The sequence below is a fragment of the Gadus macrocephalus genome, chromosome 20 (assembly GCF_031168955.1).
Source record: "Gadus macrocephalus chromosome 20, ASM3116895v1".
NCBI lineage: Eukaryota > Metazoa > Chordata > Actinopteri > Gadiformes > Gadidae > Gadus > Gadus macrocephalus.
Window position 1 is genome coordinate 18,924,673 of NC_082401.1, and position 15,067 is coordinate 18,939,739.

The 15,067-nt window shown below is 51.7% G+C and overlaps 1 protein-coding gene across 4 annotated transcripts in view; it reads right to left on the reverse strand.

Moving 5' to 3' along the window:
• The window catches only part of myo1b (myosin IB), a 55,461-nt gene that overhangs the window by 4,662 nt on the left and 35,732 nt on the right, over positions 1 to 15,067 (reverse strand). The window contains exons 12-27 of one of the 4 annotated variants that reach the window (XM_060039612.1): positions 13,926 to 14,012; positions 13,759 to 13,824; positions 11,546 to 11,650; positions 10,016 to 10,078; positions 9,389 to 9,589; positions 8,469 to 8,695; positions 8,012 to 8,212; positions 7,102 to 7,195; positions 5,613 to 5,762; positions 5,337 to 5,405; positions 4,912 to 4,998; positions 4,315 to 4,401; positions 2,958 to 3,044; positions 1,564 to 1,650; positions 573 to 647; positions 252 to 386 (exon numbers count right to left, since the gene is read on the reverse strand). In XM_060039612.1, coding sequence (XP_059895595.1) covers positions 252 to 386; positions 573 to 647; positions 1,564 to 1,650; positions 2,958 to 3,044; positions 4,315 to 4,401; positions 4,912 to 4,998; positions 5,337 to 5,405; positions 5,613 to 5,762; positions 7,102 to 7,195; positions 8,012 to 8,212; positions 8,469 to 8,695; positions 9,389 to 9,589; positions 10,016 to 10,078; positions 11,546 to 11,650; positions 13,759 to 13,824; positions 13,926 to 14,012 — 1,821 coding nt within the window. The remainder of the gene's footprint in view (positions 1 to 251; positions 387 to 572; positions 648 to 1,563; positions 1,651 to 2,957; positions 3,045 to 4,314; positions 4,402 to 4,911; positions 4,999 to 5,336; positions 5,406 to 5,612; positions 5,763 to 7,101; positions 7,196 to 8,011; positions 8,213 to 8,468; positions 8,696 to 9,388; positions 9,590 to 10,015; positions 10,079 to 11,545; positions 11,651 to 13,758; positions 13,825 to 13,925; positions 14,013 to 15,067) is intronic. The other 3 variants (XM_060039613.1, XM_060039614.1, XM_060039615.1) reach the window with 3 other exon arrangements.

Below are 15,067 nucleotides of genomic sequence, written 5' to 3' on the forward strand. Positions count from 1 at the left end.
ATCGGGTTTATTCGTATATTTACATCCATGTATTTATGCAGCCGTTAATATTAATATATAGACATTTTTGGTAGACAGCTGGGCAATTGTATTAAATCCCATTTGACACACGTTTCTTCCACCATCTGTGGCATCTGTTTCTCCCAATGTACAGTTTCCACTAGCGTAAGGGCTTCGATTGGTCGGGCTTGCATGTTAGTCAAGACACGGTTAACCAACCCTGAGTCCAAGATTCTCAGTGTTCCACCTACCCTCCAGTGGTGGAAGATGCTGCGGAGCTCCGTGTGGGCCGTGTCCAGGAAGCGGTAGGGCCGGGTGGGCCAGCTCCCGCCGATGGGCGACATGGAGGGCAGATCACGCTTCAGGCCCAGGAAGTACTTCTGCATCTGGAAGCACGACGGGCATGGGGGCGGGCGGGCATCGTGAGCAGGCTTATGATCCGATCCTCAAACGACCTCAAAGTGGAGAAGCCTGGTTCTGGTTCTTCGTAGTTATTATTTTGTTTATACACCACCGACATCCCCACACCTTGCGCAACAACACACAACGTTTTATCAAGGCCTGCTACGTACGAGTCTCTGCATGATGAAGCTGTAAATCTTTCTGCCCGCGTTGGCTCTGAAGAACTTCCTGTACTCCCGACGGACCTGGTGCAAAGATACAAAACACAGCTGTCAATTACCTCCTCGGAAACGGAGAGAGAAACAAGGCACTGTACCACAGAGTGACGGGTTGACAGTGGAGTATGACAGCAAAATACACACACACACACACAGTTTGGTTAGACACATTCGGGGAGTGAATGGGGTTAAAACAGTGAACACATCAAAGGTGACAGGATTAGTCGTAATGAGTTGCTAAAAGTTAGTAAGGAAGGAAGCATTTAATTTACTAATTTACTTAATTTACAAATGGACCACATTGAGCATAATAAAATGTTAATCCACATTTAAAATGCAGGCTGCATTCCAAAATAACGAGAGCCGGATCCGACAGACGGACAGAAAGACGGACAGACATAGTTAACACCTCTGAGCTGTGAAGGATGTGGACTAGAAAGTGATGGGGTGGAAAATATAGTTAAAAATGTGTTATGTACAAAAATAAAATTGACAAGAGTAAATAGGTAGCAACACCACATTTGTGCCAGGCAGTTAGCATCGGCTAGTCACATTCAAAACCCGACTTTGTTCCTCCGTTTGTCTCCTCCTGAACACCCGTCACTCGCTGATGAGGTCAGCCTGACCAGAGGAGAAGGGGTGGTGTGTGTGTGTGTTGGTGTGCATGCATGAGAGTGAGTACATCTGTGCGCCCATACGATTTGACAACATGTCTCGTTGGTCAAACCTGGGAAGACGCCCGATATATTGAGCAGCAAACCGCCTATGCCGACTTTTGAAAGGCAAAGTTAAGAAGATGGTTCTATTCGTGGTGAGGTGGACCTCCATGACACATGCAGAGAATGGAAACACTGTTAGGGGTTAGTGGGTGGGAGGGTTGTGGAAGGGTTATGGTCTGGTGGCAGCCCCGGACTGGCCCTGCCCGGGGGGGGCCGGCGGGTACCTTGAGTCCCAGCCAGTAGGCCCAGATGACGGCCACGGCGTGCCTACGCCTCGCTTCCTTCTTTAGCCTCTTCAGCTCCCTGCGCGCCTGTGGGAGGACGGTCGGGAGACACAGAGAGAGAGAGGGAGAGAGAGGTCGAGATACATGAAGCAGCACTCCGGATCGGGAGAGGGAGGCGGAGGAGGAGGCTGAGGCGTTGTCTTGTTGGATCAGTTCACACGTCAAAACACTGCGCATGCACACACACACACACACACACACACACACACACCGCACACTGCACACACGGACACTCGGACACACGACAGCCTTGCTGCGATCTGACCGGCGACGGGAAAAGCTCTGCGGCAGAACGTAAAGAGGTTAGTGCTCCGTCAACCGATGTCGACGAGTGTAACACACGGGAGCGCGAGACGTGGATGACCTTTTTTCCAGGGACGGTGGGGGACACAGGAAAAGAGGGCAGGTGTTAACAGGTGTCAGGCTGCGGGGATCCAAACGTCACGCTAAAAGAGGAAATTAAAACAGGCACCCCTGACACTTCAATTCAGCGGGAAAAAAAAAACTTGCCAAGATGTCGTGCAGAGATAGAGCGGCGGGTGAGAGATAAGGGAGAGGAAGGGAGAGAGCGAAGGAGAGCATGCACAGGACAGCAGATGATTGAGAAACACACACAACTCCCCCCCCCCCCCCCCCCCCCCCCCCCCCCCCCACGCACGCACACAACAATAGTGTCCGCGGTTTATGTCCTTTCATGTGTGCACGCGTGTTGGGTCTGACTCTGGCGGGCCGCACGTACGCGGTGAGCGTGTCTTCAGCACCCCCCCCCCCCATGCAGCCCCGGCCAGCCACCCGCCTCAGAGCCTCGGCCCCACAGAGCCTCTAATCCACCGGCTGCATGGCAAAGAGGCTTAAGGTCTTTCCTGCGCCCCAGACCTCCGCTGGCTGCCTCCCTTCCATTAGCCCGTCAAAACTAACAGTGTCTGGGAGGACTGGGCCGACTGGCTTGGAGGTAGCGGTGGTGCTGGGGGGCTTGGGGTTAAGCAGAAGGGCTTTGTGAGGGTCGCCACTGTAATCATGCGATGAGCACAGTGGCCTCGTGTGTGTGTGTGTGTGTGTGTGTGTGTGTGTGTGTGTGTGTGTGTGTGTGTGTGATGCACGGAGGACACCCGTCCCTGTACATTACGGATAGAAAGCGGTCAAAGTGGATTGAAGCAGAAAAGACGTGCGACGATGGGATTGGTGGGTAGACGGGCGGCCCCCCGGGATGGGGGGGGGGGATGGTTACCGGCGTGACAAACAGACGAAACAATAAAAAAAAAAGGCGGGCAAAACCAAAGTCAGACGGGGTGTGGGGGGGGACGGGGGACGGGGGTCAAGCCTAGGTGAAATACCTTGGTGCCCTGCCAGCCGGCCCAAATGACCGACACGGCGTGCTTATTCCTGGCCTCCTCCTTCAGCCGACGCAGCTCTCGTCGGGCCTGGTGGTGGGGGTTAGGGGGGGGGGGGGGGGGGGGGGTGATGGTGATGGAGCAGGAGGAGGTTACATTTTGGTAGCACGGTCATCGGGTGGCAGGAGCCGTTATGGCGGGGGGGGTTGTTAGTAGTGAGTCAAAGGGCAGTGGATACTGAGGGGACTTGGACGAGGAGGGGGGGGGGGGGGACGAGGGGGGAGTCTTTTAGGGTCCGACAGGATCTTTAATGGCGGTTGTTCTCGTGCAGAGATGGAAGACAATAAAAACGATGCAGGTGGATATACACCTTGACCATTGGATTGGCATTCAGCTGCCCTGGTTCTGCGTTGGGAGAAGCGCCGAGGAATCGTGATGGCTTCCTGGATTCAAACCATATTGGGCCGTTGGGAAGATGGCGTGTTTAGTTTGCAGCGAGGGGTGGAGTGCAGTTCACGGCTCATTAGGACTGCGCTCTGATTCGCCGGCGCGGTTGGAGTCCCACGCTTCGGAGGCTTTGGACGTGCGAGGGCAGAACAAATGGGCTTACGAGTCATCCGCAACGAACCACTGCGAGGCATTCTGCTCTTTATCCTAATTCCTTAAGATTACCCCGTCGATAAGGACGCATGGGTCGGGTATCGTTGATACAGCCGCATGGTAGAAAATGGTGGCCAAGAGACACTGAAGAAGACATTAGTCAATGGCAATGGGGGGGGGAGTGGGGTTTAAACTTGAGGAGATTAAACAGATTATATGTGGCTGGAAGGTTTACGAAGTGCGACCATATGCGTCCTGATGGGACCATCTCTCCCCCACACCCCCCCCCCGTTAATGAACAGGCTCTGGACATGACGCGATGATCCATATCGAGACTGCAGGGATGAACGTGGGACCTACAGTACTTTACACTATAGCCACACACAGCCGTCGTGGGACGGTGAAAGGCCCGCGGTGGGGGTTGAGAGCCACGACACTTTAGCACCGCGGTAACTGGGAACCTCGGAGCAAAATGAAGCCAACAATAAATTCCGTCGAGAATGGTTAGTAGATTAACTTCCGAAAAATGTAACATGGACTCGACCAACTGTGGGGAAAAAGGGGGGGGGGGGGGGCGGCGTTGACTCACAAGTGACGGGCCTTAGGAGCCAGATCCTTCACAGAGGTTTTAAAGGGAAGGGGCGGGGGTAGGGTTGTTGCTGGTTAAGAGGACTGGTTGGGGTTAGGGCTGGGGTTAAGGATCGGGGTGTCCAGTGGAACTACTAGTACAGTAACTACTCAAACCCGAGCGTTCAAATACCTTGGTGCCCTGCCAGTAAGCCCAAATGAGCGCCACAGCCCGCGTACTCGCCGCGACATACTTCAGCCGTCTCAGCTCCATGCGAGCCTTCACCACGGCGGTGGGGTTTGGGTGAGTGGGTGGGGGAGATGATCAAAGAGAGAGAAGGGAGGAGAGGAGAGGAAATAAAGAGTGATGGAGGACGGGGGGGGGGGGGGGGGGGGAAAGAAGAGGAAGAAGCAGAAACATTTGATTTGAAAAAAAAATAAATAAAGAATGGTGCGATCAGCCGACAGAAGCAGAATCAAGAGGACAGAGCAGTGATCACGCTCAGAAAGGGCCTGCTCAGAGAAACGAGAACGCTTGAGCGCTGCCACTCGCCAGCAGAGATCCATTCTGGGGGGGGGGGGGGGGGGGGGTTTCAGCAGAGTCAGCAAATGCTCGCACAGGGGGATGCGTCGCGCAGCTGAATTCACAGCGGCGCAGCGCTGAGGAACCGGGCGACGATTAGATGAGCTTGCGTTAAAACAGGACGTTATTAAAGAGGCAGCAGGAGGGAGTGTCCGTCCCCGGTGTTGTGGTTCCTCCCTGATCGAGGGAGAGCTGCCGAGTCAGTACCTGGGTGCCGTGCCAGTAGGCGGCGATGGTCGTGGCCGCCTCCTCGCACCGCTTCTGGTGCTTCAGCTCCCGCAGGATCTTGCGCGCCTGGTCAAGGAACACAATGAACGCGTTTTAATTTGTATTTGATTATAGTACTTAGTTATGTCTTAGTTATATCTATCCTAGCTATCTTTGTTGTATACAGGGAATCGGATAACCTAGCGAATTGCAAGTGCTTTGCACTTGGTTCTATGAACATCCTTATTGTACAATACCTACAGTGATATATTGTTTCACTTTCTTATGACAAATGTACTTATAGGAAGTCTTTTTGGATAAAAAACGTCTGCTAAATGCCCTAAATGTATGTATGTGCTGTACTTTCTAGCTCACAGATTTCTTTGGATTTCGCTGTGATTGACAGGCGGAGGGCGGCGGCCTACCTTCCACCCTCTGGAGTACGACTGCACCATGATGGTGGCGCTCTTGATCTGCGTGTACTTCTTCTGTTGCTGTAGGTCGGGAGAAAAAAGAAGAACAGAGAAAGAAGTCAGAGACCACCTTGAATCCATTTGGACAGACACGCTAGGCAAGATTGTGCAGTGTGTAGTTGTGTATGTAGTACTAGTCGTTGGTGTGTGTGTGTGTGTGTGTGTGTGTGTGTGTGTGTGTGTGTGTGTGTGTGTGTGTGTGTGTGTGTGTGTGCGTGTTCCCCCTACCGCGTATCGGCGGTACCACGCGGCCACCACCACCTGGCTGTGCTTGAGGAGCAGGAAGTGCGTGCGGCACTTCCAGCCGCGGTAGATCTTCTGGATGAGGGCGGCCAGGTTCTCCAGGCAGCCGCGGCGCTTCTCCTCCAGGGAGAAGAGCTGCAGACACACGAGACACACAGGGCTTCCGTCAAGGACCCTCTCGTTAGCCGGATCCATGTGCCCAGCGACCCCACTGTTGTGGTGGTAAATGTGTCACAGATGTTATCACCGCGTATCAGAACAGTACTTTATCGTCCACTGATGTGTCATCAGTCTGCGTTTGACACAAAGGGATAGCCTTGGGGTCACTGGTAGTATAACCTCGGACCCAGCAGTCCGTTTACCGGCATGTCCAAGCAGAACTGCTGGGGGGGGGGGGGGGGCGATGGCACAGAGCCTGGGCCGGAAACAAAAACAGCAAGGGGCGGAATTAAGCCTCGTTTGCCGTTTCATTAGGAAGGTATTCTACCGCAGAACCCTCATTTGTGCGAGTGGATGAATATTTCCGGATTTAAAAAGTGTATTTCTGCACTGCAGTGGCAGCTCCACACAGTGCTGCATTTTAAACCTTTACAGACTTCTACAGTTAACGTCTGCTGGCTGGGTTTGCGTTGGCCAATTACACGCTCAAAGATCGCCACTGCCAGCCACACGATTGGCCAACAGTAATACGAAGTGAAAGAAAGTGAAATTCCCCGTTTACTCCGATTTGAGCTCATCTGCTGCCATACTTGAGAAAATCTAAAGTCTGAATTCTGAGACCACGGTTATTACAGACGAAAGCAACCAGCCTGTTCATAAAACCCCCCACAAAAGAAGTCTGTGAGAAGCAATACCGATGAAAAGTCCCCCATGGCAGAGACTCCAAACCAGAGGCTCGGGAGACGAAACCTCCTCTCCCCAGAGCCAACTGCTACACAGGGAGAAAGGAGGCGCTCGGATTGTGTGAACCTGGCTGAACCAGACAGACTTAATGGAGGCAGGATCTCTTGTGAAACTGCCAGCGGCCGGGAGATGCAGGGCCGAGATGGAGTCACGCAAGGGAGATGAAAATCGGGGAATCGAAATCCCGCCGGGCGCTAGAGCGTGTTCTATGCTCCCGGATTGTTCGTCGAGCCCGCCGAGAGAAAGACACTTTCTCCAATGCAGGTTATAGAAACCAAGAAGGCTAGCGTTGAGTATAAGAAAACATTGAAAAAAAACATTTGTTTCCCATGGTGAGTATGTAAGTGATACCATGTGCTCGCAGAATGTTGGTTGTGTTGCTAATTGCTGGTGGTGGTGGTGGGGGCAGTTGGGAGCTGTATGGACCCTCCTAATTTGAGAACACAGAGCTCCAGAGCCGGATAATTTCGGCCACTTGAAGCCAGCCCGACCTTATCCAGCGCATGGTCTACGTGCGCGGGAACCTAAAGAGTGCTCGGTTGTTGTTCATGGGCCTTTTGCGTTGCTTTACCGTTCTGGGGTTCCTGATGAATATCTTTGAGTTGCCGTAGGCAAATTCTTCCGTTGAGACCTGGAGATCTGCCATGAGCACCTCCACGCCCTCCCTACGGAACACCGGAGAGGTCAAAAAGGGTCAGAGGTGCCTTACTTTACACAGCAGTTAAAAACAACAGAAAGCAGAAGTGGGAAGCTTTACTACAACAGAGAAAGCGGTGAGGAACATGAAAACAACTCCCCCAACCAGAGGAGAGGGAGGGAGGTAGATGTAGGATATATCTTGCACAATGCGTGGGAGAGGAGGACTCCGTGACCCCCCCGGAGCTGGGCGCAAGGAGGCCAAGGGTTTGTTTACTAGAGTTTAACAACAAGACACCAAATGTTTGGTATCAAAACTGGCAATCAGATAGGACCCCAGCACACACGCACAGAGGAGGTGGCTCCAGTGAATACTAAACAGCCATGCGAGACCAATAGGAGATAGAGAGTAAGCAGTGGACAATGTTTTTTATGTAGACTCTCCCCCCCCCTCCCCCCCCCCCCCCCCCCGCCTTACGACGGTAAATCTGTTGCTAGTAATGTTCGTTGCTATGTAGAGCAGACACTACTGCAAAATCACACGTTTAAATGGTTCAGTATGTCCGTCATTAGAGGCATACTTCAGGAACATTTAATATTCGGATCATTTTTGGACCACTTTATTCAGATTAATGAACCACTAGTAGGCAAAAAAAAACGTGTCTCAATAAGGCCCAATCAGATCATGCTTAAGATGGCTAAAGAAGACACGGTTTCAAAAGCACAACTGGCCTCAAAGCCAACTCAAAGCCAAGGCACTAAGGCTAAGAAACCCAAGCTAGTACCGCAAGGTGTACCTCCACCCCCCCCCCCCCCCCCCCCCCCAACACACACAAAAGTCCTACCTTGTGGGGCCCTTCCAGTGGGGCCAGGTCTGCTTGCAGAGCATCTTGTAGCGCTCCAGGCAGGGCTCGTAGGCCTGGCGGTAGGCGTAGCCGGCCCGCCTCACGCGCACGTTCTCCATCAGGCCCAGGTAGGCCACCTGGTGGCGCACCAGGGAGTCCGTGAAGATACGGGGCGCCTTCTTGTCATTGGGCTTCACGCACCTGTGGGCCGAGAAGAGAAGTTATCAAGAGTAAGGGATTGGGATGAAATTAAAAAAGTTCACAATACACTAAATAAAAAATAAACCGTAGTGAGGTTCTTTCATTACCCTTCAGTCTCTCTTAAGTCAAGTGATGAGAAAAAAGCGCAATTATGTTGGGTTCAGTTGACCGTTAAGCTCAGTTGTATACTACGTCATATGCGAAGGAGACGCATGTTAGCACAACGAGAGACGGGGGGGGGGGGGGGATCTCTGACCTGATGTAGTTGGGGTTCTTGGTCTGCAGGTTCCTCATCAGGGTGCCCACCGAGTGCTTGAACTGGAAGCCGGCGGTGGGCGGCCTCTTCAGGTTGACCTTGGCGGGGTTGCCCTCGGGGAAGAGCTGCTTGATGAGTTTGTGGTTTGCCTTGTACATGGCCTGGGACAGATCGCGGTACAGCAGGTCGTTGTTCTTGTCCATGAAGCCCTCCACGCGGTACAGAACCTGTGGAGCAGACGAGTTGAAACGTGGCCGCCGTTACACAGCGTTTTGTTTTGGCTCAGCTACGCGGTTTTGGAATCAAATCGCCGTGCAAAGAGCGTCCTTTCGCACTGCTCTCGTGACGACAAAACACACAAGAGCTCAAGCGAGCAGACGGAAACATATCTCGGTACACGGCGGGATATTAAAATGGATTAGAACGAGGTTGTCATTTGTAAAATTGGAATGTTCTGAGGATGAAAACGTTGCCTCTGCTAGGGTTTCATTAGTGTGAACAGCACCGAGAGGAGATCCATTATAAGGTCACATCCGCTTCAGTCACGTAAGAAAGACTACTGTGGCACGATTCTTTCTTCGGCCCCTAATTTCTTTCTGTGGTATGTGATGAGAAAATAACATTGGCATGGAAACCACAGTGATGGGACATTTGCCCGATAAAGGACAACACGCATTAACGCGGAACTGCTTAAACCATGACAATATTCATGATAATATATAGGGTCTTACTAAAAGTCTGATACACACAGACACATATCGGAGACATTCCCCGGAGAAAAGTCGGACACTTTTCGGAGACATTTCTGGAGACATTTCGGAGAATTCCCGGAGACATTTCGACCCAGCTACGCCGAGCAGGGCAGCGTACGCCACCGTGTGTCTTGGAGTGTGTTCCCCGGCCCGTGGGGTCCCCCGTACCTTGCCGGCGTAGTGCTGGATACGGAAGCAGCTGTGGGGCAGACTGTGGTCCGTCAGGAACTTGGAGTTCTTGCTGAGGCGGCTTTCAAAGTGCTGGTGCTCTGCGCACACCGTGTTCAGCTTGTCCAGGAAGGTGATGTCCGTGACAGTCCCGGGGCGCAGGCACTCCTCGTCCAGCATGGCCAGGATGCCGTTCTGGTTCTGCTCGTCGGTCGAGGATGACAAACCCATCCCCCCCCCCCGGTCAGAAACATCCACTCTTTAACAGACGAGGCCGCTTTAAGTTCTGTCGCGTGTTTCATAGAGGCTTTTCAAAAGGGCTTAGCAAAGTCAGGTAAAGACGATAAAGAAACAAGTTTAAGGGTAATAAGTGCCAGAAATACATCGTTTAAAGATACAGAACATACAAAACGTGTGAAAAAAAATTTGTCTAAAAGATCAAAGCCGGCATGTTTTTCACATGAAGGTCATTAATGTCATGTTCATGTTCCGATGTACACCCATCTTGGTGTCCCGCACCCTTCGTACCTTTACACCGTTGATACGTCCAGGAAGGCGCTAACCCTATGAAAGTGCAATGTGCACACACACCAAGAAACCGGGAAGTACCTCCAGCAGTTGACTTACGTTTTCAATGAGGTCGCAGATGACGGCGTTGTTGAAGTACTCGATGTTGGTCCACTCGATGTCCTGTTTTCAGAAGGAGTGGAGAAAGGCAACTCCCCGAGGTCAACGCCAGGTTGTCTTGGGTTTCACTTCTACTTGAGCTCCTAATAAAGCCACTTAGCACTTCTCACCAACTAAACACCCACTTACACAACTAAGGAGATTAACGGACATTGATCCTAAGTGGCTGGCTCGTTTCGCAGCTATCACATATAAATTTAAAAAAGAAGGAAGGGAAAGCAGTCCGTATCAGCGCATTTAGATATTTTCAGCCATTAAAGCTTCTGGGCACATATCTTTCAAAAGGAACAAGCTGAGGTATATTCCAGCTGAGGTTTTGTGATTCAGGCACAGGTACTGAGGAGATACTAAACACCACAATTACACCACAGAGACAGCCCTGAATCAGTTCAATCCAATGGACCGCTTCAAATTAGTCAAACAAACAACGCGTGTTTAGTTTCAGTGTTTGGCTTGATATGGACTAATGAATTCGAACATTTTTGAAAAATGATTGCAGATGTCTATTGGCCTGTTGCTCTGCTTTTTTGCACCCAAACAGGATATCCTGGTATGACTCTTACGATAGATATAGAGAGATAGAGAGAGAGATGGAGAGATAGAGAGATAGAGAGATAGATAGACAAGAGAGCCCAAGACTTCAAGAGTAGCGGGCACTTGAGGAAGGCGTGACCTAAAGTACAGTGTGTGTGACTTCAGCTTCAGACTTCTGATTGGTCGCCCTCTTTTCTTTTTTAAAGCTGCCCTTTGTCCCGATCCCTGGAATTTTCCCATGCAGTCACACTGGAAGGAGGCCAGGGAGTGGAATATCATGGTGGTGGTGGTGGTGGTGGTGGTGGGGGGGGTGGTGGTGGTGGGGGGGGGGGATGGTACGGTGGGGACTTGGAGGAAGAGGAGGAAGGAGGAAGAGGAGGGGGGGTGGGGGTCAAGGGAACAGCACTCGCATACTTGGAGCTTTGAAAGCAAACAGAGCCCTGAAGCCTCTTGGGGGCAGGAGAGGGTGGGGGTGGGGACGGGGGTGAGTGAGGGATCACATCCGTCCCCTAGTCCACACAGAGACCAAGGGAGAGAGTGATAGAGAGATGTTTAGAAGAGAGGGAGGGAGCGAGAGCAGGCAAGGCGAGCCCAGAGCGGTTTTTTTTGGGGGGGGGGGGGGGGGGGGAGTGATGGATGCAGGTGTGGCGGTAGTGGGGGCTACATGAGGTAGAGGAAGCAGACGGTATCTCAGGGTAATAAATGGGAACCCTGCGGGGGGGACGGGACGACGACGACAAGGCAGGCAGTCAGACAGCCAAAGGAATCCAGGGGTTTAGCCTTGACCAGTGATGGGGAGAGGGGAGAGGGAGCTCAGAGGACGGGGGGAGGCGACCATCAACAGGCACAGGACACGTGAGCGGTGAGGAGAACACTGCCATGGACGTGCGCGCTCGTGTCTGCGTGTGGGTGTGTGCGTGTTGGAGGGGGTCCCACCTCGCGGATGTACTCCTCCTGCTCCTCGCGCAGGGTCAGCTCGATGAAGATCTGCTGCAGCTTCTCGTTGCAGTAGTTGATGATGAACTGCTCAAAGCTGTTGTCCTGCGAGAGGGCAAAACACCAATTAGTTTCAACCCAGCTCACAGAGGTATAACGCACGAACGAACGCACACACACACACCTCATTAAGTTTTTCCCTCTGGTTGAATAAAGGTTAAATATAATGTTTGCAGGATGCTTCTAGAGATGAGACGTGCTTCTTGGTCTGCAGTTTTTTCTCACTCAGTTTTTCCAAATTCCTACCCTTTTTAGGTTTGTGGAAAAAACACTGAATTTGTTACCTTCTTCATGGTCTGTTCTTACTGTGGACCTAGTGTGAGCCTGCCCCATTGTCTACCATAAACGCTCACTAGTCAACCTAAAATGGCCCAATACAAAGTAGCTGTGTGAGGGAAAAGTCAACCTGTATCAAATTAAAACAACTAAACAAGTATACCAGCATAACATTGAATAATTAGATATACTGCGAAACCATTGTGAATCCATTTCCTTATGACCAATTACAACCAATCACAACTCTTGGTTAGTTGGGTTAGTTGATGTTCAGTCAAACCAAAAAAGACCACTCTCAGGCGGGGGTGTTAGCGGCGTCTAGTCTAGGAGGTAAGCGGGCCGAAGGACGACGCGCTGCTTTCCCCGGCGCAGCCCGCATGCCTGAAGGACGCCGCGACACGGCTAGCGTCGCGCCGCAGCGCGTCGTCCTTCCTGCCAGGCTTCCGGGGAAATCAATACGCCGCCTCGAGCTGTCTTCACATCAAAACACACAACGGCAAACGAAAGCGCGTCTACTGCCGTCCGAGCGGCAGTGTGTGCGAGGGCGGAGACGAGACGGGCTCGTTCTGCTACTCAGACTCCCTGAGCTAGGAGGCTACGTCGCTTAGGGGGGACTTCTTAAAGGTGACATATTACACCACCAGGTGTGAGTGTGATCAACCACTGCAAGCCGTTGTGAAAATCAGCCTCTTCTGACATCACAAGTGGGCGTGTCCACCTAGATGTGCGCTGGATAGATCTACCAGCATGCCAAGTTGACTGTAGCAAACGTCTATCTATCCGTCATACATCTAGGTGGACAAGCCCACCTATGATGTCAGAAGAGGCATATTTTCAAAACGGCTTGTAACGGCTAATCACACTCACCTGGTGGTATCATATGTCCCCTTTAAGGCATTCTAGGGAGTGAATATACATGCTGGTGTTTGTAGTCTAAAGTGAAACAAAACTTGCTTCTGCTCTTGGCTTTTTAAATTGACTATTTTTCAGACTTCCGACCAGCTTAATATTGTTACAATATGCGCAGTATATGCAAATGACCAATGGTTAGCGGGCAGATCTGCCTGAAGTCAACATGGAGGTAGTTAAGCATTGTACATTTGCATACACTTACCACATTGTTATGATGCAACGCCGGTTGAAAAATGGGAAAAAAAATACACGCTCCAAAGGCTCATTGGAATGTTTTGATTCGAGAAAACTACAGTCCCCCACATTCATCTTCAATTCTAAAAAGCCAACAATGAGTCGCGTTCTGCACTGAGCCGTCGTCTTTTCACCCGCAGCGCAACACTTTGGCTTGGTTTCTTTCCGTTATTTATTTTATATTATAATCTTTTTTTATGTTGTTGTTGTTAGCACTACAGAGTGGCCTTGGGATCACAGCATGCAGACTGGGCAGAGCGACCGCCCCCCTTTCCCCAGGACAGATGGTACTTACTCCGTCCTGGTCCCCCCAAGACACAACACAACATGACACAACATTCAGGGAGAGGGAGAGGGAGAGAGAGGGCGAGAGAGAGGAGAGCTTGGCGGTGAGTGGGGTGACACAAAGGAGTATGAGAGAGCTTGCACTTGTGAGACATGCCACTTGAACAAATAAACAGATGGGAAAAATAAAATATGTAAAAAAGTGTGAAGAGTGATTTGGACAGTATTTCCCAACCCTTGACGTCCAAGAGATGAGCTCTTGGACGTTTTATCACAACATGCAAACGGTGGCTCATCCGAAGCAGCTGGAACGCTGTCTCCGAGACAGCGTTTACAAAAGGTTTCCGCTCGTCAGCATCTGCTTTGTCATTTGGAAACTATGAGAGTCAATTGTAAAGGGTAAAAAAAATAATAAACACCACACGTTTGGGCAAATCTCTCCTCACCTCGAATATCTCGAAGCCGTAGATGTCGAGAACGCCCATCACCTTGTGGCGGGTTTTGGATTGGGCCTGGGGAGAAAGGTCAGAGGTCAAGGCGGGGAGATCCTGGAAGACCCGTGGCCCATCCACACAGACCCCAGGGAGCCTTCCCCGTGCGTCGGTATACAAACCTTAATGCTCTCGTTGATCCGGGTGACCAGCCAGCTGAACAGGCGGCTGTACAGGTTCTTGGCGAGCGCGTCGCGGGCGTAGTAGGCCTGCGGGAGAAACGATCCAAAACTATTGTAAGTGGACTGCATTTATATAGCGGTTTCATCTAAAGCGCTTTACAATGTTACCTAACATTCGCCCATTCATGCACACATTCACACACCGACGGCGGTGTCAGCCATGCAAGACGACAGCCAGCTCGTCGGGAGCAGTTTAGGTTAGGTGACTTGCTCAGGGACACCTCGACACTCAGCTAGGAGGAGCCGGGGATCGAACCAGCAACAGCCAACCGCCTCCACCTCCTGAGCTACTGCCGCCCACTTTTTGTACGATTGTACGGCTTAAAACAAAACAAATCCCAGCTTTTTGTGACACATTGCAAGCTCATCTCGGCACAAAACAGACGGCGGATGTTAAAACGCGGACGGACTGGGAGTCAGGGAGACGAGAACCAGGGGCCTGGACGCGAAGGGAGCGCACGGTCCACCGTGACACCCATTACTCTGCTCGCTCTCAAGGGCTTCAAGGGTTCAATAGACGGAGGAAATACTTTGAGACGGTCGTATCAACATTATCGCTCCGAGCCCCCCCTGAGCATGCTCATAAAGGTCCTGTTGTTGTCCTGCGTCTGCCGGGTCTTTGTTGACTTTGTTTTGATTAAAACAAAGCCTGTTAAAACCGGATTAACCTTTCCCACTGAGCAATCGATGGCGGGGATCAATAACAACGTCTTTTTAGTACCCTTCATATAACATCAAGATAAAGCTTCAAGTCGGAGCACGCAATGCATTCATAACGAGCCGCAAAAAAGAGTCTAACTATTTCCTCTCCCCTTCAACAATCAGAGGTGGAGTGAGTCGAGGAGGGGGCGACACCACACCTACGGTGGCTCGCTTCCCCCACCCCGAGGCCGGCGGGACAGCGGCGTCACTTTCTGCTCCTCTAAACCTAAAGCCCTATCTGCATCATCTCGCTGCAGCCGCCGCCGCCGCCTCCCCCGGAGATGGGAATGAACTCCCCCCGACCGCCGAGATCTGACCTACATTCGCTCCCGCGTCGCCGCTCATCTTTAATGGAGGACTTTTCCGGCGACGGCCCGCCG